Source organism: Triturus cristatus, chromosome 8 (assembly GCF_964204655.1).
Source record: "Triturus cristatus chromosome 8, aTriCri1.1, whole genome shotgun sequence".
In the NCBI taxonomy this organism is placed as follows: domain Eukaryota; kingdom Metazoa; phylum Chordata; class Amphibia; order Caudata; family Salamandridae; genus Triturus; species Triturus cristatus.
In genome coordinates, this window is record NC_140591.1 from 584,237,073 (window position 1) to 584,260,149 (window position 23,077).

Sequence of the window (23,077 nt, forward strand, 5' to 3'; positions counted from 1 at the left end):
ACGTCAGCAACAGATTGTGCCACTTCACCTTTGCACAAGTGATATGTGCACACCTTTCCAACTCATACTGCAATTCCTTCAGACGTGTTACACTTCAGAAGTGAGGCAGACTCTTTACAGTCTGATGACCCGGTCTGTGAATCGTACACCAAGGCATGCAATACAGCATTTCAACAGAGTTCTCGGATGTTATGTCAGCTCTATACTTTTCCTCAGGGTCTACTGCATAGTGGTTTCTGTAATGTTACATCACCGACCATGCAGTGTAATAAGGCTTCTTCCATATATCAATTTCTTCTATTGACGAAATGAGAATTGACCATCCTCTATTTCTCATATGCTAGTAAATGTTACCTTTCAGCTGTCTCTGATGGTTATAATGCAAGATTTAGAGTCTTTCTTGCAATTAATTTGCAACTATGTTTAAAGTGAAACACTGGATATGTTTCATTTTCATTTATAGTTCGCTAGTCCTTTTAATGAGACACAACTTTCGTTTCTATTACTAATTTTCCTGTTCAGATCTTTTGATGATAATAGTGTAGGTTGTGGGCCCTACACTGGAACTTCTCCCTAAGTCAGGCTTCAGGAGTGCCACAATTTCCTCATTATCCCTAAGGTTCAATATGTACTTACAAAGTTATAGGAGTCAAGGTAAATACATGAATTAATGAAGGAAGGAAGGAATTATATATTCATATAGTGCAACAGTTGCCCCTGAAGAGGCATCCCGGTGCTTTAGTGAGGTGCAGTGCAAGCAATCACTCAAGAGATTATTAATGAGTAAGGTGCAATGAGTAATTCGTTCCAGAGTTTTGCTGCTAAAAATGAGAGCTGCCCTCCTCTTTTGGCTCTGCTCACATTATGCACATACATAAGATAAAGGTTGGCAGATCGAAGTGAGCCTGCCGGCTGATATGATATGAGCCTGTGTGACGCATACTAGAGGCCTTTCTGATAAAATGATGTATAGTTGACCACTAGAGATTTGACATGAATTTGTTTTTCCACTGGCAGTCAGTGAACCCTTTTCAAGTGGGGACGAATAATTGTTAATTAGGGATTTTAGGGCTCAATCTAGCCGATGCATTCTTGACTAGTAGTAGCTTTTGTAACATGTATGCCTATAAGCCTATGAATAAAGAGTTAGCATAGTCCAGTCTTGATATGCACTATTCCCTCCTAATCTGATCTCGAACCAAATGCAGGATTATTTTTTTTATAGACCGAATTATTGCAAAACAAGACGTCGCTACCGAAATCTGTATCGAATTTAAACCCCAGATTCCTGGTGATGTGGGTAGGGCTTTTGAGGCTTTCCCAGTTCTGATGATCACCAACTGCACAATCGGGGGGAGGTGTTACCAATGAAAAATAACATTTGAGGATTTGTAACCTTTGAAAGTACCCAAGATCCCATCATTAATCTCCTGAAAAGACACAATGAGCTATGTAGTATCAGCATAGGAGACCACAGGTTTTAGCCAGCTTTTCCAGAGGAGACCTATAGATGTGGAATAACGTGGGACTCTGAGCACAACCGTGGCTTGGGGTCTGAGGAAAATGGATGTAATTAGACAGTCTGCAGTCTTTCCTATCGGACAGAACCCAGCCAGGGTAGGGCTAGGTCTAGGCCTTGGACCCACATGCTGCCTAACCATTCAAGTAGGATGGAAAGTGACGTTATTGAATGCTGCTGACACATCCAACAGGACATTACTGTAGAGACACCTTGATCCAAATTGATATATTCAGCTACTTCCACGAGTGCCGAAACCAATAGAAGCATGATTGGATACTCTAAGGTAGAGTATTTGATTGAAGGAATTGATGCACTGGAGTATTTAACAGCTGTTCTAGCATTTTGAAAGCTGCTGGGAGTAGAGATCCCTTCTTGCAAGGAGCTATTTCATCAAGGGTATTAGCTAGCCAGTTGTTGGTGACATTTACATCTGGTTCCATTGTACCCTTAAATGTTGGCTTTGTGCAATAGAGGGGGAACTCCAAAGAGTCTGCTCTGTAATTTTATGCCAAGTCGGTTCAATTTCATCGACTACTGTTCTTCTTTCACTTTGCATTTGTCTTCCTTCCTTCTTAAACATTGACAGATTTATGGAGACCGACTATTCAACTCATAAATTCCAAACATTGAGTCTGTCTGTTGCTGCCCATTAACCTTGTTTGAGGAAAATGAAATATAAGTGACGTGTAATGAAACGACAAGTTATGTGCCTCAAAGTTAGGAACGTCCTTTTGAAAGAACAAGCATATTTGTTGCATGCTCTTTTTTGCCTCCTCTTAAATCCATGTAATTACAAGTCCCTGTTCGTTTTATTTTATGTTGGCCGTAGTATTTGAAGACCACCTGTTTGTGTTACAGTTGCGAAATATACTAAATCTGGGACGCCTTACAGCGAGTGATTTGTCCAAGGATGACTGATTTTTATTAAGGATGAAAGCCAAGATTAGAGCCCAGATCTCTTTTTTGATTTAAAATATATTTTCCCTCTTTCTTTTTAACTTGTTTTAAAGCTCATTCAAGTTGGGCAGGTAAGGGAACTATAGCAAATGGAGGGTGTGTAATTTGTTTAAGAACACTCAGACATTGTTTATACTTTCAAAGGCAAATTTAGAAACTACATTATATATGGAACTGAAGCACAGGTTAATAATGAATTGCCCAACATAACACAATAAAACGGTGTCAAATCCAAAAGTTGTTTAAATGTAAGGTGTTAAATGGAGTCACCCATTCTTCCACATAGCTTCCCTTTCCAACTCTTATCACTTCCATTCAACTGCACTCTTCCTCCCATAACAGCTTACCCTTTTTCGTGCACGTGCTGGACTATAAGGAAATATTCAATCTGTGTTTAAGTGTAAGTCCTTTTCCAACCAATGTGTTTGCTCGCTTTTTGACATGCAGAACTCTAAATATGTAAAGTGATGTGGGTCTCTCTTCAGCAGCAAAGGCTGCTCAGTTGCCCACAGGGAATATTAGGGATTTCTCCCAATTTTTTTTCAGTCCTGAGAATGTGCCATACACCTCAGATATCACTCCTAATCCATTCAGGGACCTTTCCAGTTCTGCCAAATATAGAAGTACGTCATCTGCATACAGGGATATTAGCTCTTACCAGACGCTTGCCCATATTAGGGCATTCACTTTTATCCATTCCACCAGGGCTTCTATCACCAATGCAAACAGAATTGGTGGCGGCCATGTCTGGTGCCCCTCTAAATTGGGATGTCCCTAGAGAGGGTTCCTTAATTTTGAGTTGGGCTATAGGATTAGTGTAGAGCGGTTTTGCCCACTTTATGAATGTGGGTCTTAAGCCTTGCTTTCCCTTCATTTCAAACAGAAAGGGCCTATATATAGAGTAGAAAGCTTAGTGTGCGTCTAGTGAGGCCATCGCTAAAGTTATCTCAAGACCCTCTGCAGCTGCAATATTATTATGAAGGCACTGGAGGTTCAATGTTGTAGATCTGCGTGGTATAAAGCTATTACTGGTCTGGGTGTACCAGGTCTGATGTTACTCCCCGTAATCGGATTGCCAAACACAAACACCCTTGCCAGTACTTTGGTATCTACATTGAGTAAGGATATTGGGCGATAAGAGTCCAATTTATTTGGTGGTTTGCCTGTCTTAGGTATCATCACTATTATTGCAGTTCATAAGTCCTGGGAGAGTCATCCCTTGTGGTATGCTTCCATGTGCATTCTATGTAATGGCTCTGTTATCCTATGGGCCATTTGTTTGAAAATCTCCACCAGGAGCCGAATTGGGTCCGGTGTTTTCCCAGACTGGAGCTGCTTGAGTGCGATGTGCACTTCCTCTTGTGTATTGTTGTCTTCTAGTGTTTGGGCTCTTTCTCCCCCAAGCAACATGCAGGGGCCATCCTGGACAAAAGGCCACAGATCTGCCATGTGCGGTGAGGTATATGTAGAGCAAAGTTTCTGCATATAATCAGCAAGTATGGCTTCTTTTTCTATGCTTTCTTTAACTGTTGTACCATTTGGTGCGACAATCTTCATAATATAGTTCCTCTCCTGTTCTCAACCAAAGAGGCACACCAAAAGCTTCCCATCCTTGTCTCCTGCTTCATATATCCCTTTCTATTGTGCCTTGTAGGTAATTTAGCATTCTCCATGGTTAGCATCCTCTACTCCTCTGTTTTAAGAGTGATGGATGTTTGTGTAGCGTCTGAAGGGGTTAGTGTATAATCCTTTTCTAGCTTCATTATCTCCCTTTCCAGGTCAAGGCACCGTTGTTGCCTTTGTCTTTTGTCTGCCACCTCTCCCAAGGTTATAATGCCCCTTATCAAGGCCTTATATGGTTCTCGTAGTGTTTCAGCATCTTTTTCCTTTTCTTTAATATAAAGCTGTGTGGCTTCATCCAAACGCTCTGGATCCTAACTGTTTGTCAATCTTCAAACTGCCGTTCTCCACTTTCCTCGTCCCTTCACCTTGTTTGTGGTAAGTGTAAAGCTTAATGGGTAATGATCTGATTTACCCCTTGCCTTGTATTCAGTTTCTCTGAGTCTATCTAATGTTGTAAGTGGGTCGAAGAAATAATCTATGTGAGAGTGCATGTTATGCACGCCTGAATTATAGTAGGAGGCTTTGCACTTCCCATTCAGGGTTCTCCAGAAATCCTCCATACACATTGCCTGACAAAGCTCGACTGTTTCGCTGCTGCTGATAGGGTGTCTGTTTGTGGATGTTCTGTCAAGTTGTGTGTGCAGTGCCATGTTGAAATCTCCCCCCTAGGACTGTGATGGCTGTAGCTTAGTCCATAAGTATTGTTGGGTCATACACATTGACCCGAGCCGGCGTCTCCCCTTCTCATTCTCTCAGTGCAACAGTATATCTCCCAAAGTCATCCATCTAGGTCTGTGTCACATGGAAGGCCAGTGACTTCTTGTCTCCACCCAGTGGTATAGCCTGAGTGACTGACCACTGTTTATTTCCTGTGCCCCAGGTAATTGCATTGGTGCCCCTTGTGTGTGTCTCCTGGAGGAATTCCACATCTGTGGCATACCTTGCCAGTACTTGCGCGACTTGTCCTCTTTTAATGGGGTTCCCAAGCCTGCTAACCTTCCAGGTTAGTAATTTCAGTGTGTGTGCTATGTTAAGTTTGGTGTTGTTCGGCTACACGTCTTGTGACCCTCTCAGTGGTACATTGTTTTCTTCTGATCATTGTGTCCCTGCATCGTCGCATACCTGTTAACTGCTCCCAAACCCGCCCCACCATACCTTACCATGCGACAGTCTTTGAACTGGGTTCCTCCCCAATGCATGGTATGTCCATTGTCCCGTAAGTCAAACTATTGGTGCATATGCATTGTGCCTTGATGTGGCATGCTGAGTTTTGTAGGGGGAATCACCCGTGAGTAGTGTGTGCTGTCGTTCATCCGCAGTGTCAGCCATGTGGGACTCCCCCGGTTGTTTCCTTAGTCATCTGTTTTGGGCACCTCAAAATTATATCTTCCAACATCATCGGGGTAACCACCTTTAGTCCTGAATTCTCCCTGTCTTCCACCTGCTCCAATTCTCCTTCATCCGACCCCTTCCATTCTCTTTTAGTAGAGGTTCCCATCTGTGTCCAGGCTGCATATTCACCATATGTCTGCTACCACTTTTGCGATTCTTCCTGGGTTTTTGTGGGCATTGTCTATTTTCAGCTCCATGCCCTGCGGCATCTCCAAACGTTCCTGCCATTTGGACTGCTGGCTCACCTCTCCATCATCGGGTAGAGGGTAGTCGTGGCTCTCCAGCCATTCCCATACCTGTGCTGCCAATGTGAAGAAGTATGAGACTCCTTGGTGGATTATTCAGAGTTTGCCAGTAAAAATAGTGCATATCTAAGATCCAGTGTCTGGAGTGGCTGCTTGACTTTAAAAAGCTTTCTCTTTGGCGTGGAACTGTTGTTGTGTAAACTATGTACAGGTGGACAGTTTTTCCTGCGATTTACCAAGATCCTTCCGTCCTTGCCCTTTATCGGATGGCATCTTGATCCCAGAAGTTGAGCAGCCTGGCAACTACTAGACACGGTGGCACCCCATGTATAGGCAGCTGCCTGTGGACTCTGAGCTCCCTTTACAGTAAACTATTTAAAGGTTTTGCCCCCAAGCACCATCCAGGAGAGTCAATCTTCAAGGAACAGTTCCACACTCTAGGGCCTTCCGTCTTTTCTGGGATGCCTGCTATTTGGAAATTATTGCGGCAGAATCTTCCTTCTGCTTTGTTTACCTTATCCCGGTTTTATGTGTGCTACGTTGATCTGCTTGTTTGAGACCCTGTGTGCTAATTTTCATTTGACGCCTCTCAAGGTGTTCACTTCCTGCGCCACCATATCTATTTTCAATTTGAGGGCAGTTTTAGTTTCTTTGATGGCTGCCAGTATGATCGCTGGGTGTGTCTCTCTAATCCTTGGCCATCTCCCATTATCCTCTTCCCTTCTCTGGTCTCCACTTGTCGGCGGTCATCCTCAGTGTGTGACTGTTTGGGTGACTTTGGTTGGACCATTGTGTTTTTTTTTTTTCTATACGCCTATTGGCGGTTTGATGCCTCCAATCCTGGGAGTTCGCTCTGTTTTCTTCCCCACCCTTCGTTCTCGTGTCATCTACTGTGTTGCATGCTGTCAGGGGGTTGCCACTGACAGGCGCAGTCATTTCCTCTGAGGGTTGGTGACCATGCCATCCCACCACACACCTTGGGAGTCCCATCCAGTCTTTGGTAGCCACACTTCTGGCCTCTGTGGTGTTCCTAAACCAGGGGGTTTGTGACAATCCCTACGCTTCCATCTGCCAGCCCCAGGCACAGTTTCTCTCTGAATCTGCAGCCTTAGGTAAGTCGCTAACGTTTTCATGACGAGCTGGGTGGTCCGGTTGCTCCAGTGCCCCTCTGCAAATCTCATCTGCATTGGTCCAGTGTGGCAGGGGTACTCTCCTCTCTTATTGTTGTTTGTCTCTCCCCACCCTCTTTTTTGTTTTTGAGGGTCTCATGTCACCCCTGTTTATCAGTCTCAAACATAGTCTGTCCTCCCCAACATTGCCGCCATGCACAGCCTACCTATTATCTGTGTCTTCCAGTTCTCCCTTCTTTCTTCTAATGGCAGTAAATTGGACCTAGGGTCGACGGGAGGCTGACAGGGTATCACTGTTGCGGGTTCTTTCTGTCTCCTGGCTGCTGCTCACCACGTTGCAATGTCTCTCCACTCCACCCCAGCCCAATGTCAGTTCTGCTCACTTTGGTGGGGCAGACCAATTGGGCACTGTGTCGCTGGCCTCCGTGCTGCCCCAGGATCTTCGCTGTTTTATCAGCGTCTCCTGACGTGGCTTCCCTATAGTCACAGCGTGGACATTGCCATCTTGCTGTGCTGCTTCTCTACCACACGGTTGGTTCCTCAGAGCTCGGCCACCACCGCCGACACCACAGGCTACTAATAGTCCCCCAGGTTCTCTGCCACTGTATTTGCCTCACCGGGACCCCAGGGGAGCAGGATAATTGCAGCTGCAGGTTTCGGGCGAGGGCGCTCGGCGAATATGCAGCCTCCTTCATGTGGCTCCAAGCCATGACACTCCTCTGATGATGAACTTGTTTTCCAAATGGAATTTGGCGTAGAGATGAACAGAAACTCTAGTTATCTTAAGCCATCCACTGTGAATTTTATCCGAGGTAAAGAAGAGCTGTGTTGTGAGGGAGAAAACCCCTGGCCAACCCCTTCAGCTGGCTTTCCTGCTGTTTTTTATCCTTTGTCTCCAGAAGTTCGCAATTGTTTTTTCTTCTTAGCAACAGTTCAAGTAGCCCATATTCCCAAAGGACACCCCTCGAGCTGTTAGGTGCCTTAGTCATCCTCTGGGTGATTCATGTAAAGGGAGACACCCATTGCTCTCCTGTTCTTTGTCCTAATGGGGGTATCACTCTTCGATAGAGCCCTTGCTGCAGCAGGAGATTTGTAGCATTTGTGGTGCCCAGTTGCCCTGCTGAGAGCTGCCTTCAAGCCTGCCTGTGTAAATTCAAGTCCAGAGGCTACACATTGGAATCCCTTCTTTCATGTACATTTTATTATATTAATGGAAATGTTTGCAAACATTGACATGTAGCCATGTGCTTAGTTTATGAATTAAATGAAATAGTTTTATAAAGCACATAATTACCCTAAGGTGTCTTAGCACTAAAGGAAGGACAACAGAGCTGACCGGTCGCTAAAAGCGCAACTAGCTCTAACAGCAACTTATTCCACGGCTTCGGTAAACAGCCAAACTTACGCTGCTTCCTATATTTCAACAGGGAAGGTTGGCGACGCAGTTTAGGGTTACCTGAATATGTCCTGTAACATTTGTCATAATCTACGAACAGTACTAGAAAGAGGGATGATGAGTGCTTCTCACAGAAGAGCTGGCACCTTTAGATTGAAAAGATGTATTAGTACTAGTGAGCCATTGGTCTGCCTCCAACTGCCCACCTTTTCATATATAAACTGCCGTGCATCCCTCTGATCTGCTTTTGAACTTGGAACTGTGTAGACCTCTTGTTGCTGAACTGTCTGCAGAGTTTGGAGCCTGAGAGCCTGGCTGGGGCTAGGGTAAGGCCATACTGAGCCTCTTGTTTGCTATGTTAGCCATGATTTTGAGAAGTAGAATAGGAAGGAAATCAGCAAGTGCTCTGATCCATCCAGTGGTATGGGATCCTTAGCACAGGTACTGAACTTTGCAGAGATGATGAGCTCCAGAAGGAAGCCCTTATCATAAGTTGGTTTGGAGCCAGGTCATCATTTTGCTGGAAAGGGATAAAGCAGTGACTCTATGGTCATCAAAATATAATGTTGAGGTCGTAGAAAAATATGGTTTTGGTAGATAGAATAAACTTGGAGGTAATATGCTCAATTCACTCCTTGACTATTGTGGAGTTGTCACCAAGGGGTTGGTAGGTGGCATTAACTCTAAGGGTCAGATTTTAGCTGTACCAACACAAACAGGAAATTGAACTACAATTCAGTAATAGTGTGCTTGAATTGCAGGGCGTCTTTGTGGGTCACTGCCACCCAACTAACATTTCTTTCTTAATAGTCCAAGCAGATGACGGAGTAGTTGTGGAAGGAGGAAATCCATATTGCTTTATGAGTTCTACAGGTTTGTGTAAGGGTCAAAATATCCAAGTTACATGGCTTCCAGTCTCTTATATTTGACAGCTGACCTCAAGTTATACATAAGATATCACAGTGAATAGTCCTCAACTCTGAAGCTAAGAGTGTGAATGGAGTCCAGTGAGATCCGTTTGATGTTATGCTCAAATCTCCTCGCTGAATTAAGGGTTTGAATGTCTGTAAGCTGAGACAAATCGAAATAAGATTGCTGAGAATAAGTGTATGCTGTGAAGGTAAAGGCTATAGCTCCTTGACTGGGTGTTATTGAAGTCAATCCTGTGTCTTGACATAAAGATTAGAGGAGAGATCAGAGCTCTGGAAGGAGATGGATCTTGCTATCTTCTAGGCACAGAGCACAATGCCAGCAACTGTCATATGATGGGTCCATGATGTTTGGCGCCTAGTCATAGATGAATGCAGATTATTGTTGTCTGTGTCTGAGGTTTACATGGCTAAACCAGCTCAGTGGACAGTTTCATCTTATCTGGGCACCTTGTTGCCTGGATTTCTGTAGAAGATGCGGAGCACTTGCTCTGATCCCATTGGGGGGGGGGTGGAAAGTGTGCAGTAGGAGCATGTCTGAGAGGAGCTGGTTGAGCTAAATTGTCAAACTGTAGTGGTGACTGGAGGTAGCAAGGTAGAATGATGGGTTTTGCATCTGAAAGATGACTTTGTGACTGACAGGAGGAGGACAAGGAGGTAATAGAAGTAGTGGTTAGAGCATTGGGGATAATGTTGCTAGTGACGGTAGTTGCTGCAGCGGTCATATCCTAAGAGGTGGTGGTAAAGTGTTGAGTGCGAGTAGATTGAGTTATTGAGATTAGGAGAGCTGTAGAAAATTATTATGTAGAAGAGGAAGGGTGCAAAACGAAGGGTTTATGAAAGGATTACTGGAAAGGTACGGAATTGGCCAATATGTTAAATATTTTCAGGTTATCTTAAAAAACCGGAGTCCTAATATTATTACTGTTTAACAAGGAGCTAGCCCGATCAGCATTGTTATGGAATGAGGAGTGCAGAGATGGTTAGCTTTTTTTAATGATTCAGGATTTTAGAGTTGCATGATACATAAAGGGGCTCGGGGGTGGAAAGATAGGCAGGACGTGGTGGCTGGTGCTGTTGGTGGGGGTCTCCTTAGAAAAGATTGAAGGTACCTTATGTTGTTTAAATGTTACTTTGGTTCAATCTTGATTTTCTGCAGGTATTAGTATTTTAGGAAACACTTTAAGAGCTATGGTGATGTGTGGGATGTAGGGCAGAGGTACCTGTCTGTCACTGCACCCAGACAGAAAATTCAGGTTACACATATAGTGGGTATTTACAACCATAGTGCAAGGTCTGATGGCACAATGCACGAACAGTAGGTTCATTTAAATGGACTTGGAGTACCATTGGTAATAATGTAGGCTGTGATCAGATTTACAGGTTAAGTAGCCATTGAGAAAACGGAGCACTGGAGTCTTGGAACACCTTAAAGCAACTTACATGTAGACCGTGTGCCCTAACCAGTCCAAATGGGGGCGGCGGTTTGTGTAACTCTGGAAGCCAGAAGAAATGTCAATGCCACGGAGGCGCGTAAGTAAGTCTCCGAGAACAGTCCTAGTGAAGAAGAGTCTTGAATCAAGGGCATCAATGAAGAGGCATCGCCTTTAACCTTAGAACTTCACTGTCCCCATGGGGTCTGCTGCAGAAGCTCAGATTAAAACCCTCGTGCAAACATTCACAGCAGACCTTAAAGTGCAAGTACCCTGCATAACAAGAAATTATTGATTCTATGAGCAGAGCAGTATTCAGTGCTTAATTTGTAAAATATTAAGTGCCAGAGCTCTGACCAAGAGGCCACTGCAGCTTGCACCACACATCCCTCTTGTCATTGCTGCCAAAACAACTACTAACCATCTCTATTGCATGTAAATGGACAGTTCAGATGATTCCAGGTCCCCAAAGCAAAAGGAATGGCTGGGGACGCAGGTATTAGCAATTTTTTTAAATAAATATTGTTTTCCTTAACAACTGCTATACTGCTCATCTCTAAATGACATGAGCAGCGCCACCATGTGGCAGACTGTCCTAAGTGTGGTGTTGACAATTAGGTGCCGGTGCCGAGCACCGGAAACCAATTAAGTGCGGGTGCTCAGCACGAGAAAGCACCGTCTCAAATTAAGTGCTGGCAGTATTTCAATTAAATATGTTTTTAAAATGGTAATTGATTTAATAATTGTACCCGAGGAAGGTGTGCTCTTTAGTTTCCGAAATATTAAATCTACAAATGCTCCTTAAATCTGGCTCAAATTGGAGAGCTTCGGAAAACGTTTTAGCTGAAACTGAAAGATCGTTCAGAATAGGGTGACCGTCCGTAAATTTCACGGACCGTCCGTAAATTGGACCTCACGTCCGTTGTCCATGAGGATCCGTTTTACGGACGCCTTTTGTCGGTAATTTTGGGCCTGTCAGGGAACAGAGCTGTTCCCCCTGCGAAAGGCCTCAGCTCGCTGATAGGGCCCGCCTCGCACTCCTGTGTGCTCAAGAACAGCCCCACCCCGCCCATTGTCATTCTGTGTGGGGCTGATTGCCTCATACAGTGACAATGGGTCAGTCTAGGCTGGCACAGCATGTGGTGGCCTCCTCCAGCCTCGGTCCAGGGCAGGGCATTCTGTCACATGGGAGTGCAAAAACGCCCATGCTGCTGCTAGGTGAGAATCCAGTTAACCAAAGGAAGGCAGTGAAAGAAGTTCAAAGGAAAGGATTATAGTTCTCTCAGAGTCTCATCGGTTTAGAACTGACGTATTTTCAATATTATATTCAAGGAAGCCATGGTTGCTGCTTCTTTATTTTATTCAACTAACAACCCTTAACAAAGCCAATAGTTCTGGCTCGTTGCAGGTGTAACGTTACTTGTTCTAGTTGTAACGTTACTTGTATTCTATATCTGGATGCAATGACAGAAGCAACAAAAAATACCAGTCGGGCGGTGCACTATGCTAAGCAAAGATTTTTAGCTTATGTGTTTTAAGCCACGCCCTTAATTACTTCGAACACCCTTTTAGAGATGCCCCTAGTTTTTCATCCCACTTAAAGCTCTGGAAACAACACCATGTCACAGCCGCCCCACGTCCAGGCACTGTGCATCATGCATGACTCATGCCTCTCACTTTTTCAGATTGCCTATGTGCAGGGGCATAGTGAACCCTGCCCCACCCCTTGCTTTACGAACTGCAGCGAGGGTGGAGTTCTTGATTGGTCGCTTCTGTCTGCAACTCTGCAGACAGGCTCAACTCATAATTAATGTGAAAAGATGGGTGAGTATGTAAGAAAAGGGATGGGTGGATGGATCGTTGGATGGATGAGTGAAATGATGGATGGATGGATGAGTGAAAGGGTGGATGATGGGCGAGTGAATGGGTGGATTGATGAGTGAAACGATTGATGAATTGATAAGTGAAAGGGTGAATGGATGGACGGATGAGTGAAAGGGTGGATGTAAGGCTGGATGAGTGAGTGAAAGGGCGGGTAGATGGACAAAAGGATGGATAGATGAGTGAAGGAGTGAAAGGGTGGATGGATGAGTGAAAGGATGGATGAGTGGTAGGTTCAATGGATGGATTCATGAGTGGATGAGTGGATGGGTGGGTGGATTGAAGGATGGATGGCTAAGTGAAAGGGGAATTGAGAGAGAAAGGGAGGATGGGTAAATGGATGAATGAACGGGTGAATGGGTGGAAGGATGAGTGACTAGGTGCATGAATAAGTGAAAGGATGGCTGGATAGGTAAATAGCTGGATGGATGAGTGAATGGATGGATGGGTGGAAGAGTGGTTGGATGAGTGTACGGATGGATAGGGTGACCGGGTAGATGGATAGATAATGGATAGATGAGTAAAAGGGTGGATGGAGGGATAGTTGAGTGAAATGATGGATGGAACGATAAGTGATGGATAGGTTTGTAAATGGTTGAATATGGACATGGATGGGCACACAGATGGAAGGACGGAATGAATGGTGAAAGACTGAATGATGGATGAAAGTATGATTACACATTGTAAGCCCCATTATCTTAAGCAACATTTCCTATACATTGACTTTCACATTTATATGAGTGATTGTCTCTATAAAATATGTGTGTTGTAATGCACTCCAACACTCTGCGCCATATTCTTGGGATGAGTAGCACTATAGAAGAAATTAAATACACACGAGAGAGGGTCTATGTGAAGATGAGGGGCGCCATTGGAGGGTGGTAGCAAGGCCAGACTGGCCGGACCGGGCATCAGGCGTTTTCTCTGGGAGCTGGAAAGATGGGGGAGGTTTTGTTAGCACAAAAAGACCTGCACATTTGCTTAAAGCTGCACGCATACTGAAAAACCAATTGTCTCAACCTAATATAAACTTATTTTCACCTGTACTTAAGTGGTTGTCTATTTACTTATTTATATACTATTGCGCAACCTCCTCTGATGTGTCTGTAAAACATAGCTTTTGTCCTGAATTTTGACCGCCTGTCCTGAATTTTTGTCCTGAATTTTGACCCTCTGTCCTGAATTTTTACACTCACTGTCCTGAATTTGCACCCATGCCAGTTGGTCACCCTAGTTCTGAATAGTTATTGAATGTACTCGACGTTACTTCTTTAATTTAACCAAATTCTATATTCCTTATTGTAGATTCGATTCTTTGAAGCGGTGCACCCGTTACGAAATCAACTTCATGACCTTAAGTTGAAAAACAACACCCTGTCAGAAGAATTAAGTGATTGTAAACGTCAACTCAAGAGTCTGATGGAGGTTTGTACGCCCCCTAAACTGATTGAATTCTTGTAAAACCAAACTCTTGTTACAGTTTGTGTTTCCTTTATTATCAAAGTATGTTTCTGAAATAGTGGGACACCCGGAAAGCTCAGTTGCACCCTAACACGCTGTGCCGGGGAACAGAATGTGCTCATTGAAGTTAAAGTAGAAGAAAACCTAGCAAATGCTTTACACTAGTATAAAATGGGTTTAAGCAGTCATTTTTTCATTGTTTTTATTGTCTTTTGTATCGTGCAGACCAGTACCAGGTATACGTCCTAGTGACCAGAAGAAACCTGTATGTTCGCATCTTGAAATCAGTTTTTTCCACATCCACGTCAGATTAGCTCATCTGATCAGAACTGTCCTTCTACTGTATTGCCAAGTTGCTGAGACACACATATGGTTTTCGTGTGTGTGTGTGTGTCCCGACCTTTCCAAATATTTTGTCTGGACAGTTTCTAAAGAAGGCTCAATTTATTGTTTGTAGTGAGTGCTGATTGTTTGACCCTTTTGTCAGCACAGAAAAGGTTCCTTTTTCTCACATCTGAAGCTCGATTGATGCTGCTGTCAGCACTGACTGATGCACCGCTGTGAGAAACCTGTCATGAGTTAGGCCCACTGCAGGAAAAAGGGTTGGGTTTCTACAAACCGTCAGTCCTATTTCTACTCTTCTGAAGAAGACCGAAATTACTGGAGAAGACTTGTGGTTTCGCTTAAGTTTGCTGCTCTTCTAATGAGAGACTGACTGCTGGACAAGGCTGCCTTTGCAGTGCACGGGGCAATTTTGCAGCTAGTGTGGGTAGTCCACAGGGAACCCTTCTCCACACCACATCAACAGAATTGTTTTCTTAATTTTACCTTGAACTTTACTACGATACAGTAATGTTAGACTGCTCCATTGGATCTTGCCAGATCTCCGAAAATGTTTCTGTTACCAGCAGAAAGGAGGTGGTAGCAAGAGTAACACGGCATGGAATGTTTTTATATCGGTGATTCTTAACATTTTGACTTCTGTGGACCCCCACTTAATACTGGAACCTGGGAACCCCAGGTTAATAATTATTGGGTTCCAGGGACCTTCCCTGGGTCATTATTGGAAGCTGGAGATTGACTGAACTAAAACACAATACACAAATGATTAAATATATTTTTTAATTCACAAACTAATATCAAAATAATTTTAACGGGAACGTTTGAGTTTTTCTAAATTCAATTAAGGTAACCAATTGTCCATACTATGTTCAGTTTGATGCCCACGGCTCAATTTGAGGATACAAACTTCATTTTTATCGTTCAGTTTCAAATTTCTTCACATTTACAGAATGTTTACAAAAATGTCAGTTTTCGATTTTGGTTATTTATCTACACTTTGCTAATTTGTTAATATTATTTAATTGTCTAAGCAGTCATGGATCCCCTGAGTAGTCTTAGCAGACTTCCAGGGGTCCTCGAACCACAGGTTTAGAACCACTAGTTTAGATCATTGCTATTTAGTTTAAAGCTGAGAAACATAGCAGCTACAGTGTTGCTTATCTAAAGTATTGTTTTTTCTTTGAAAACATTGTTAACAAGTGAATTTTGCTTTAGGGTTATGAAGATGAAAGAAAAAGCCGTTCAGACCTTGAAATTAGATGTCAGCGATTAACATTGGAATTAGCAGACACAAAGCAGTTAATTAAACGAGGTGACTACAAACAAGAGAACTACGATAAAGTCAAAAGGTATGCATAGTTACGTGGTCAGTGCTATATTCCATCATATTCTGTTATATTCATGATTGCAGATGTTATCACTAAATTCATGTTAAACCGTCATTGTTTTTGTGGAAATTACAACATAAAGTGTAATTGAAATCTTAAGCATTGGAATATTCGTAGTTTTACCTACTTTAAAAAACAAGCATTGGCATAGCCAATAGGTCTTGCCTTTAGAACCTTTTTAAGTATTTAGCCAGGCAGCAGGTTATCCTGGGTGCTAGAACGTCTACTCTTGCTTCACTAGTAGTAGGCTAAAATGACCGCACCTAACCAGCACACTAAATAAAATTAGTAATTTCCAGGCAAGTGCATTAGCACCCCGCATAGGGGTATAAACATTGCAATACAATAGTCAAGATAAGAAAAAATGATGGTACGTGAGAATTCGATTCTCTCCCACACCTTCCTGCCATGTATAAACACAGCCACAACTCTGCCACAGAATACTTGAATAGACATAACTCCTAACTTCATAGAACACATCTCTTCCCACAATGGCCACAATACAAAACACACAGTTTACCAACCACGCAGAAGAGAGTGGCAGTAAGCATTGCCCCACTCCCAACGAAAGGCACAACTCGCCAAATTCCATTTTTATAATATTTTATGCTTTTAATAAGCAGGGCAGCACAGGCGTCCTGCTGCGCTACTTACTAAAAGCATAAAATATTGAAAAAAAAAGAGTTTGGCGAGTTACGCCTTTGTTGTATTCAGCGCTGCTCGACAAACTCTGTTGGGCAGTCTGCAAGCCCCGCCTCGCCCCAGTCTAATGAAAAGCGCGGCTCGCCAAACTCTCTTTTTCAAAGCATAAAATATTGAAAAAATAAAGTTTGGCGAGTCGCGCTTTTCGTTTATAGGGACACTAAAACTGAGACTAGGCTTGTAACTTCCACACTGACACTTGAATACTGACATCGGGGCAGAAACTTCAGCACTAGGACTCCAACTACATAATAATACATGTTCACTATCAATAACATTCTCTTGAATATATCGAACGGGAGTGCGTTCGATATATTCAAGACAAAGTTATTTGGTATATTGAAGACAATGTTATTGATAGTGAACATGTATTAGAAGAAAAGAAACTTGAGGAGTTAATGTTAGCTGTTGATTGTGTAGACATTAACAATATCCATTCGGACAAGACTATCACTGACCCTTTAGTCCCGATAACAATTGATAATGTTGACATTCCTCTCATTGATTCAGGTGCAAGAATCACCATTATTTCTATCGACAAATACAAGCAGAACTGGGCACACAAAGTTTTGTTACCTCCCAACGTTATTACCAGAGCGTTTGAAGGTAGCAAAATTGATTTAGCAGGGTATTTCTGTGGTAACATTACTTTCGAAACAAAAAACATTCATGGAAAAATTTACGTAGCCTACAAAGGTATTAATGTACTAGGTTGGTGGCATCAAGCAGAGTTCGGCATGATCATCAAACCCGGCCACAAACACCCTGTCTCCCTTACGAGTTCTGTCTCTGATCATACTTCATGGAAAGAAAAATGTAAAGATGTATTTTGTAATAGATTTGGCTTGATAACATTTTTTACTAACAAGACTGATGTTCCAACACTAACCAGGGAAGGGGGAAACTAGAGAACTCACACGGATTCACTGAAACATGGATGCTAAATCTAGGACTTAGACTCTAATAGATGGACACTAGCACTGCACATTGGTGCAGAAGCAGCAACACAAATTCAGGAGCCATTGCCCTGTCCTGTTCAGCTCTGTTGGTACTATCCTCTCAATGTACCGGAGTTCTTTAGGTCAGTGTTGAGACAGGCTGAATAAACTATGCCTGCTCTGCTGAAAAGTGTTGTTATTGTCCATAATATGGGCCAAGTACTTGTACAGCCTCAATGGAAGTGCTTTTGTTGAATAATGTTGGTCCTGCCCCATTAAACTTATGGCAGCTCTGCTGAAAGTGTTGGCACTAACATGGCGGTGAAATGATCTCCTATTGAAGTTAATTTAAGCCACAACACATGCCATTTGACTGACTTTGAAGCATCAGCTCAGCTCCTAGTAGCTCCTTGCACATCCCTCGGCTAGGGTGAGCGGAGTAGGTTTTCCGTTTCCATCGGTAAGAGAAGTTTTTATGCTTTCTGCTGTCATTGTGCAGAACATATTTTTCTTCACTTAGTGTCTGTGTGTGTTTGTGGGTTTTTTGTGTGCGTCTATCTCTCTGTGTAGACAAGGTAGAGTAAATGTATAATAGGGTGCCATCACAAATGTGACCCACCCCAGGACTACAGCAAAGTAGAGCTTTCTTTGCTGTTAGAATTGCTCTGTGTGCTGCTTTGCCCTGGCAGAGCTGGGCAGTATACAACAGAAAGCAAGAGAGATGCCGAGAAAGAGAAAAAGAGCGACAGAGGGAGAGACATTGAGAGCGAGTGAGAAAGAAAGAGGCAGAGAGATTTACCCATAGTGGGAGTCTGAACCCAACTTGTGACATCCCCTATTCATTCCCAATGCCCTTGGTCTTCATCATATTCCCCTAATCACATTCTGCATGGGAGCTCCATCATTTTGCGTTACACCACTGAATATTGTCTACAAAGTTCTCGAGTACATGTTCTGTGGTATGGGTACAAAGCACGGTCTCTCACATAATCAAATTGCGTTCAAAACGCCGAACAATGCGTTGTACAGCGAAGTTTTGGTAAGCTGTGGGGAAAGATTACAGGACATCCGGTGCAGAGTGGGTTTCTTCTACACCCACTTTCTGCAGTTTAGAATAAGGCTCCACGTTACGGAACGAGCACCTCAGTACACTGTAGAGCCTCACATTGTCTTGTTTGCCACAGCAGAGCATTTTCCCCAGTACGTTTGCACTAGAGGTTCAAGCTCGACCACCCCTCTGCGTGTGACAGTCTTTGGGGTGAAATCCATACTGCTCCAAATATTGCGAGAATACCAGCGTTTCTAGGTGAGCAAGTTGAGACTTTCTCTGGGACTGAGCCAGGATTCACAATCACGACTGAACTCTCTATCTATCTTGTTTTTTTTTTAGGTCAAGTTTAGCGCAGCGCTGCTCTAGGAGATGAGCTTTTGGAATCGGTCTGCACTTTTCAAGCACTCGTGCTTGTGGTGGCATCCACCTTGCGGGAGTGAGCAGCGGCTCGCGGGGCCATCTGTTTCCAATTAGCATGGCTGTGCGCGCTTGTTTGTACTCTCGCTCCCCTGCCTATCTCACCCTCGCCCTCCCTTGTCTTGTGATTCTGCATTAAGACGACTGTGTTCTGGTTACATTTCCGGTTAGGTGGCTACTTCTTACTCCTTGAGCTGCGGATGTAAGTTTTTGAATATAATTTACAGTTTAAGTCCATGTGGGCTTTGTCAACTGCTGAGACATATTCTAGACTGATCAGTAAGTCTAAAGTACAGACATACGTGTGTATTTTTTTCTTGTTTTTTTTGGTGGCGATCCGTGCTGGTTAGCATGCTAGGGGTCTACATGGGATATCTGGGCCGTGACGGATAAAAGGTAGCTGATGATATTTCAGGGAAAGACAACAGGAGCTCTGCGACTGTGGCCAGTAACAAAGCTGTGAGAGGCTCCTTCGTTAAGGTGACCCAACCTGGATGCCTGCAAGCCTTCTTGTGGTGAATATGAGAGATGTTTTTCTCCTTTCTTCAAGCAAAGTGTATTATCATCGCCCAAAGTAAGAGTCCATTTCGGAGCACTCCAACTACTAGCTGTACAATGCATGTGCGCCCTCTCGCTCCTGTTCCCACACTACTACTTCTACAACTGCTTCCTTCCTGAAAGTAGCACGCCCTGTATACAAGATGAAAAACTCAACTGCACTTCACATTCTGAACTGAGACCCTATAGATCTGATTTGATAGCTTTATTTAGGTTTTTTTTTGATAGTGCAAAGCTGGCGCATGGCATTAGGGCATTTTACAACAGAGCCTGGCTACATTGCCTTTTTAGGCACGGGGAGATTAAGTGATCTAGCCCTAATGACAGGATGTTGAGCTGAGTCCGGGATTTGAACCTGATTCAGGCAGCTCTTACCACTTGGCCACATCTTCCAAAATGATGTGCCAGAATCACAAAGCTGGTTGTGCATTTAAATGTAACTTGAGTAAGCAAACAGCAGTATTTTCAATGGAAAAATCCTGTTCATAGACTCGGGAATGTTGAAATGTTGCCCTTCTAAGTGCATTGACTTATTTACAAATCCACTTGTATGGCTGAATTGTCCGTGTCAGAAAATCTATTCAAATACGGATGTGAGTCCTCCTAGGGAACAGAGGCAGCCTAGGAGCACTTCTCTAACTCTTTCAGAATTCCCAGCAAAACAGAAATGTGTGTGAAAAGTATGTGTAAACCTATGAGTAGAAATCTGAGACTTTCCTTTTGAAAATATTATATATCAGGCCTTACATTTATATGTGTTTTATTAGATACCAACATGTCGGCTTTTGTTTCGGCCACTTGCGAGCTCTGAGTCAAATTCAAAACGAGTCTGTTGTCGCAGTCAGGAAACATGTAAATACTATATGTGTTCAGTGGGGAGGGGTGGGGGTTGAGCTGGGAACGCACGTCACTGTGTACCTGGACATCCCACCGGGTAAAACCACGCATAGAAGGTGACAAGAGTTGAAGGCCACCCACGGGCTGTATCATGCGCACCTCTTTTGTGCTTGGGTAGTGGGGTTCTAGAGTTCATACATATAACTCACAAATTCTCCCAGCTAATGCATGCACAAGTCGGAAACAGTGATTCGAGATTGCCTCTCTCTCGCCGGTTCTGGTGGCTTAGTGGACTAATGGGCCAGTGTTCAACCTCATGGGCACAAGTTCAAATCCTGGCGGTTTCACTCTGCCTTCCATTCTGCTAAGGTCGATAAAATGTGTGTCATTGATTTGGGTAAAAATAGAGCCAAGATGCCTACGGGTGAACGTGCGCTTTTTACAAATACACCTTATGTTATTTCTGACGTGTGTTGTCTGCATTCCATGCATTCATTGGGAGAATTACAATGAAATATTAATGAACTGAAGGCACCACACACATGCATATGCAGATGCTCGGCTCTGCACGGACCCAGCGCAGCCCCCTGGCCCATGAGGTCTGTCTGAAGACCCTCCTTCGATCTAAGCCCCTCTACCCACTTGCAGCGACCCATGAGGTAACCCACCTCCCGTTGTCCATGTTCACCAGACTCCCCTCCCGCTGTCCGCATACTTTTTGTTTTGTTTCCGCCCCCTCCCCACTTGCAGGGGCCCGTGAGGTGCTCCCACGCCCCTTTTCCCCACGGCACACCACTGTTTGTTAAAAGGCTGAACAGAGTCAGCAATGATAGTAGTAGCGTTTTCACGTCTTGCTGCGTCTTGCCGTTTCTGCGGCCGTGGCCACATACCTTCTGCTGGACTGGAGGCGATTTTGCTGCTTTTTCTTTCACAGTGAAATGTTATGTTATGTTATGTTATATTCCACTTGTAGCACGCTCGGCTACTCACAAGTATCCCGGCGTGAAACTTGAGGCAGACAGAGGAAATCAGACAAAGAGAAATGTTTTAAGCTTCCTTTTGAAAGCAGCAAGCTCCTGAGTGACACGAAGATCGGGGGGGAGGGCATTCCAGGCCCTACTGGCCCTGACCACCAGAGAGCAACCTCCAATCCTCTGAAGTCTAAACCTGGGAACTAGGTCCAATCCCAGAGAAGCCGAACGCAAGGCCCGTGTGGGGGCATAGAAGGAGAAACGCCTCTGGAGGTAGAGGGCACCCTGACCATGGAGGGCGCGATGAGCCAGAACCAGAGATTTATATTTGATTATAGCCGCTACTGGTAACCAATGTAGGGCGATCAGGTGGGAGGCAACACTCAACCTAGAGGAGAGACCCAATAGCAGTCTGGCCGCGGTGTTCTGGACAACCTGCAGTTTCTTGATGAGGTATCCTGGAGAGCAAATATAGAGAGAGTTGGCGTAGTCCAACCGGGAAAGAATAAGAGCGCAGGTGACTGTAACTCTGGCTGCCTGCGGAAGGAGAGGAAAGAACTTTCTCAGAGTTTTAATAAGTCCAAAACAGCAGCCAGCAGTTTTCTTAACCTGGGTGGAAAACAGCAGATTCTCCTCAAATCATACGCCCAAGTTCTTAGTGGGCTGGCCCTCGGACGAGGGGAGAGGAAGCTCCTGAGGCCACAGCTGATGATGGAAGTCAGAGGGAAAAGTGCCGAAAAGCAGAATTTCCGATTTTTGGTCATTGCACTTGAGCTGAGCCCCTGCCAGCCAAGAGAAGATGGAACGAAGACACTGTTGAGCCTCCAGAACAGAGCTGGTGGCCTTGTCCCAGGTGAAAAGCAGCTGAGTGTCATCGGCGTAAGCCATCACCTTAGCACCAAGTGCTTCAGCCAGGTGGATCAGAGGCGTAACATAAATATTGAAGAGCAGAGGACTCAGGGAGGAACCCTGCGGGACACCCGTAGTGACCAAGCGCGGGGAGGAATAGCAAGGAGGGAGCCAGATCTGCTCGACCCTTTCCTCCAGTATAAGGGAGAGGGTCCCAGGATATACAAACTTTTTTTAAAAAGCAAACACAAGATCAATCACAGAAAAATGCAAAAAGAATGCAAAGAAAGCTGCCAAAGTGTTATTTAATCACACTTTGGGAAAGTACACATTTGTTAATAAATACAGTAGACTTTAATCAAATAGTGCGGGGTGCCAAGGAAGGGAAAGAGGTGGATGGTGATTTGAGTGAGGTATGGGGGGTAAGTGACATATAAATTATAAACACGTCACAATTTAATTGCAAGGCAGAACAATTTCAAGCCAGAACATCCAGATCAAATTCATTGGCATGAATAATAGAATTATTTACAACAACCATGTACAAGCAAAAGCACAGTGTACATTACACTGTTGGCAGTACTGGCAATGAAGTATTGTCGACGTTTCGACCCCTGGACATAGGTAGGTAAGTCAGCTCCTTACTAACGGGGTCTTCTTCAGGACAAAGACAGTGTGACAAGGGGAGTGGCACCTAAAAAAATGTATATATATATTATTAAAAAATTAATTCGAAATCCCAACTGGATTGAATCAAGGGGACTCAAAATGGGACAAGTAACCATATTTACCCAAGACAAGGGTGAGCAAGTAATCGGTAACTTCTTGGCGTCAGAAGGCGCAGGGGCTGAGAAGCTCCAGAAGGGGGTAGAGTGAGTGACACCTAAAAGGAAATTATAAGGTGTCTGAGTGGAGATCCAAAAAGCACATATAGGATTCAAAAATTAATTCAGTAAAGAGAACTTACTTAATTGCCAGTCTCGAAAAAATCGGGGAATATGATATATCCCGAATCAGACGCCATGGCGCATTCTCAAAGGCGACAGTGGAATTAA

General features: G+C 43.9%; 1 protein-coding gene across 3 annotated transcripts in view; it reads left to right on the top strand.

The window, feature by feature from the left end:
- Window positions 1-23,077, top strand: part of PIBF1 (progesterone immunomodulatory binding factor 1) — an 848,309-nt gene that overhangs the window by 172,508 nt on the left and 652,724 nt on the right. For all 3 annotated transcript variants that reach the window (XM_085622002.1, XM_085622001.1, XM_085622003.1), the window contains exons 5-6: window positions 13,814-13,933; window positions 15,527-15,660. In XM_085622002.1, the coding sequence (XP_085478128.1) occupies window positions 13,814-13,933; window positions 15,527-15,660 (254 nt within the window). The remainder of the gene's footprint in view (window positions 1-13,813; window positions 13,934-15,526; window positions 15,661-23,077) is intronic.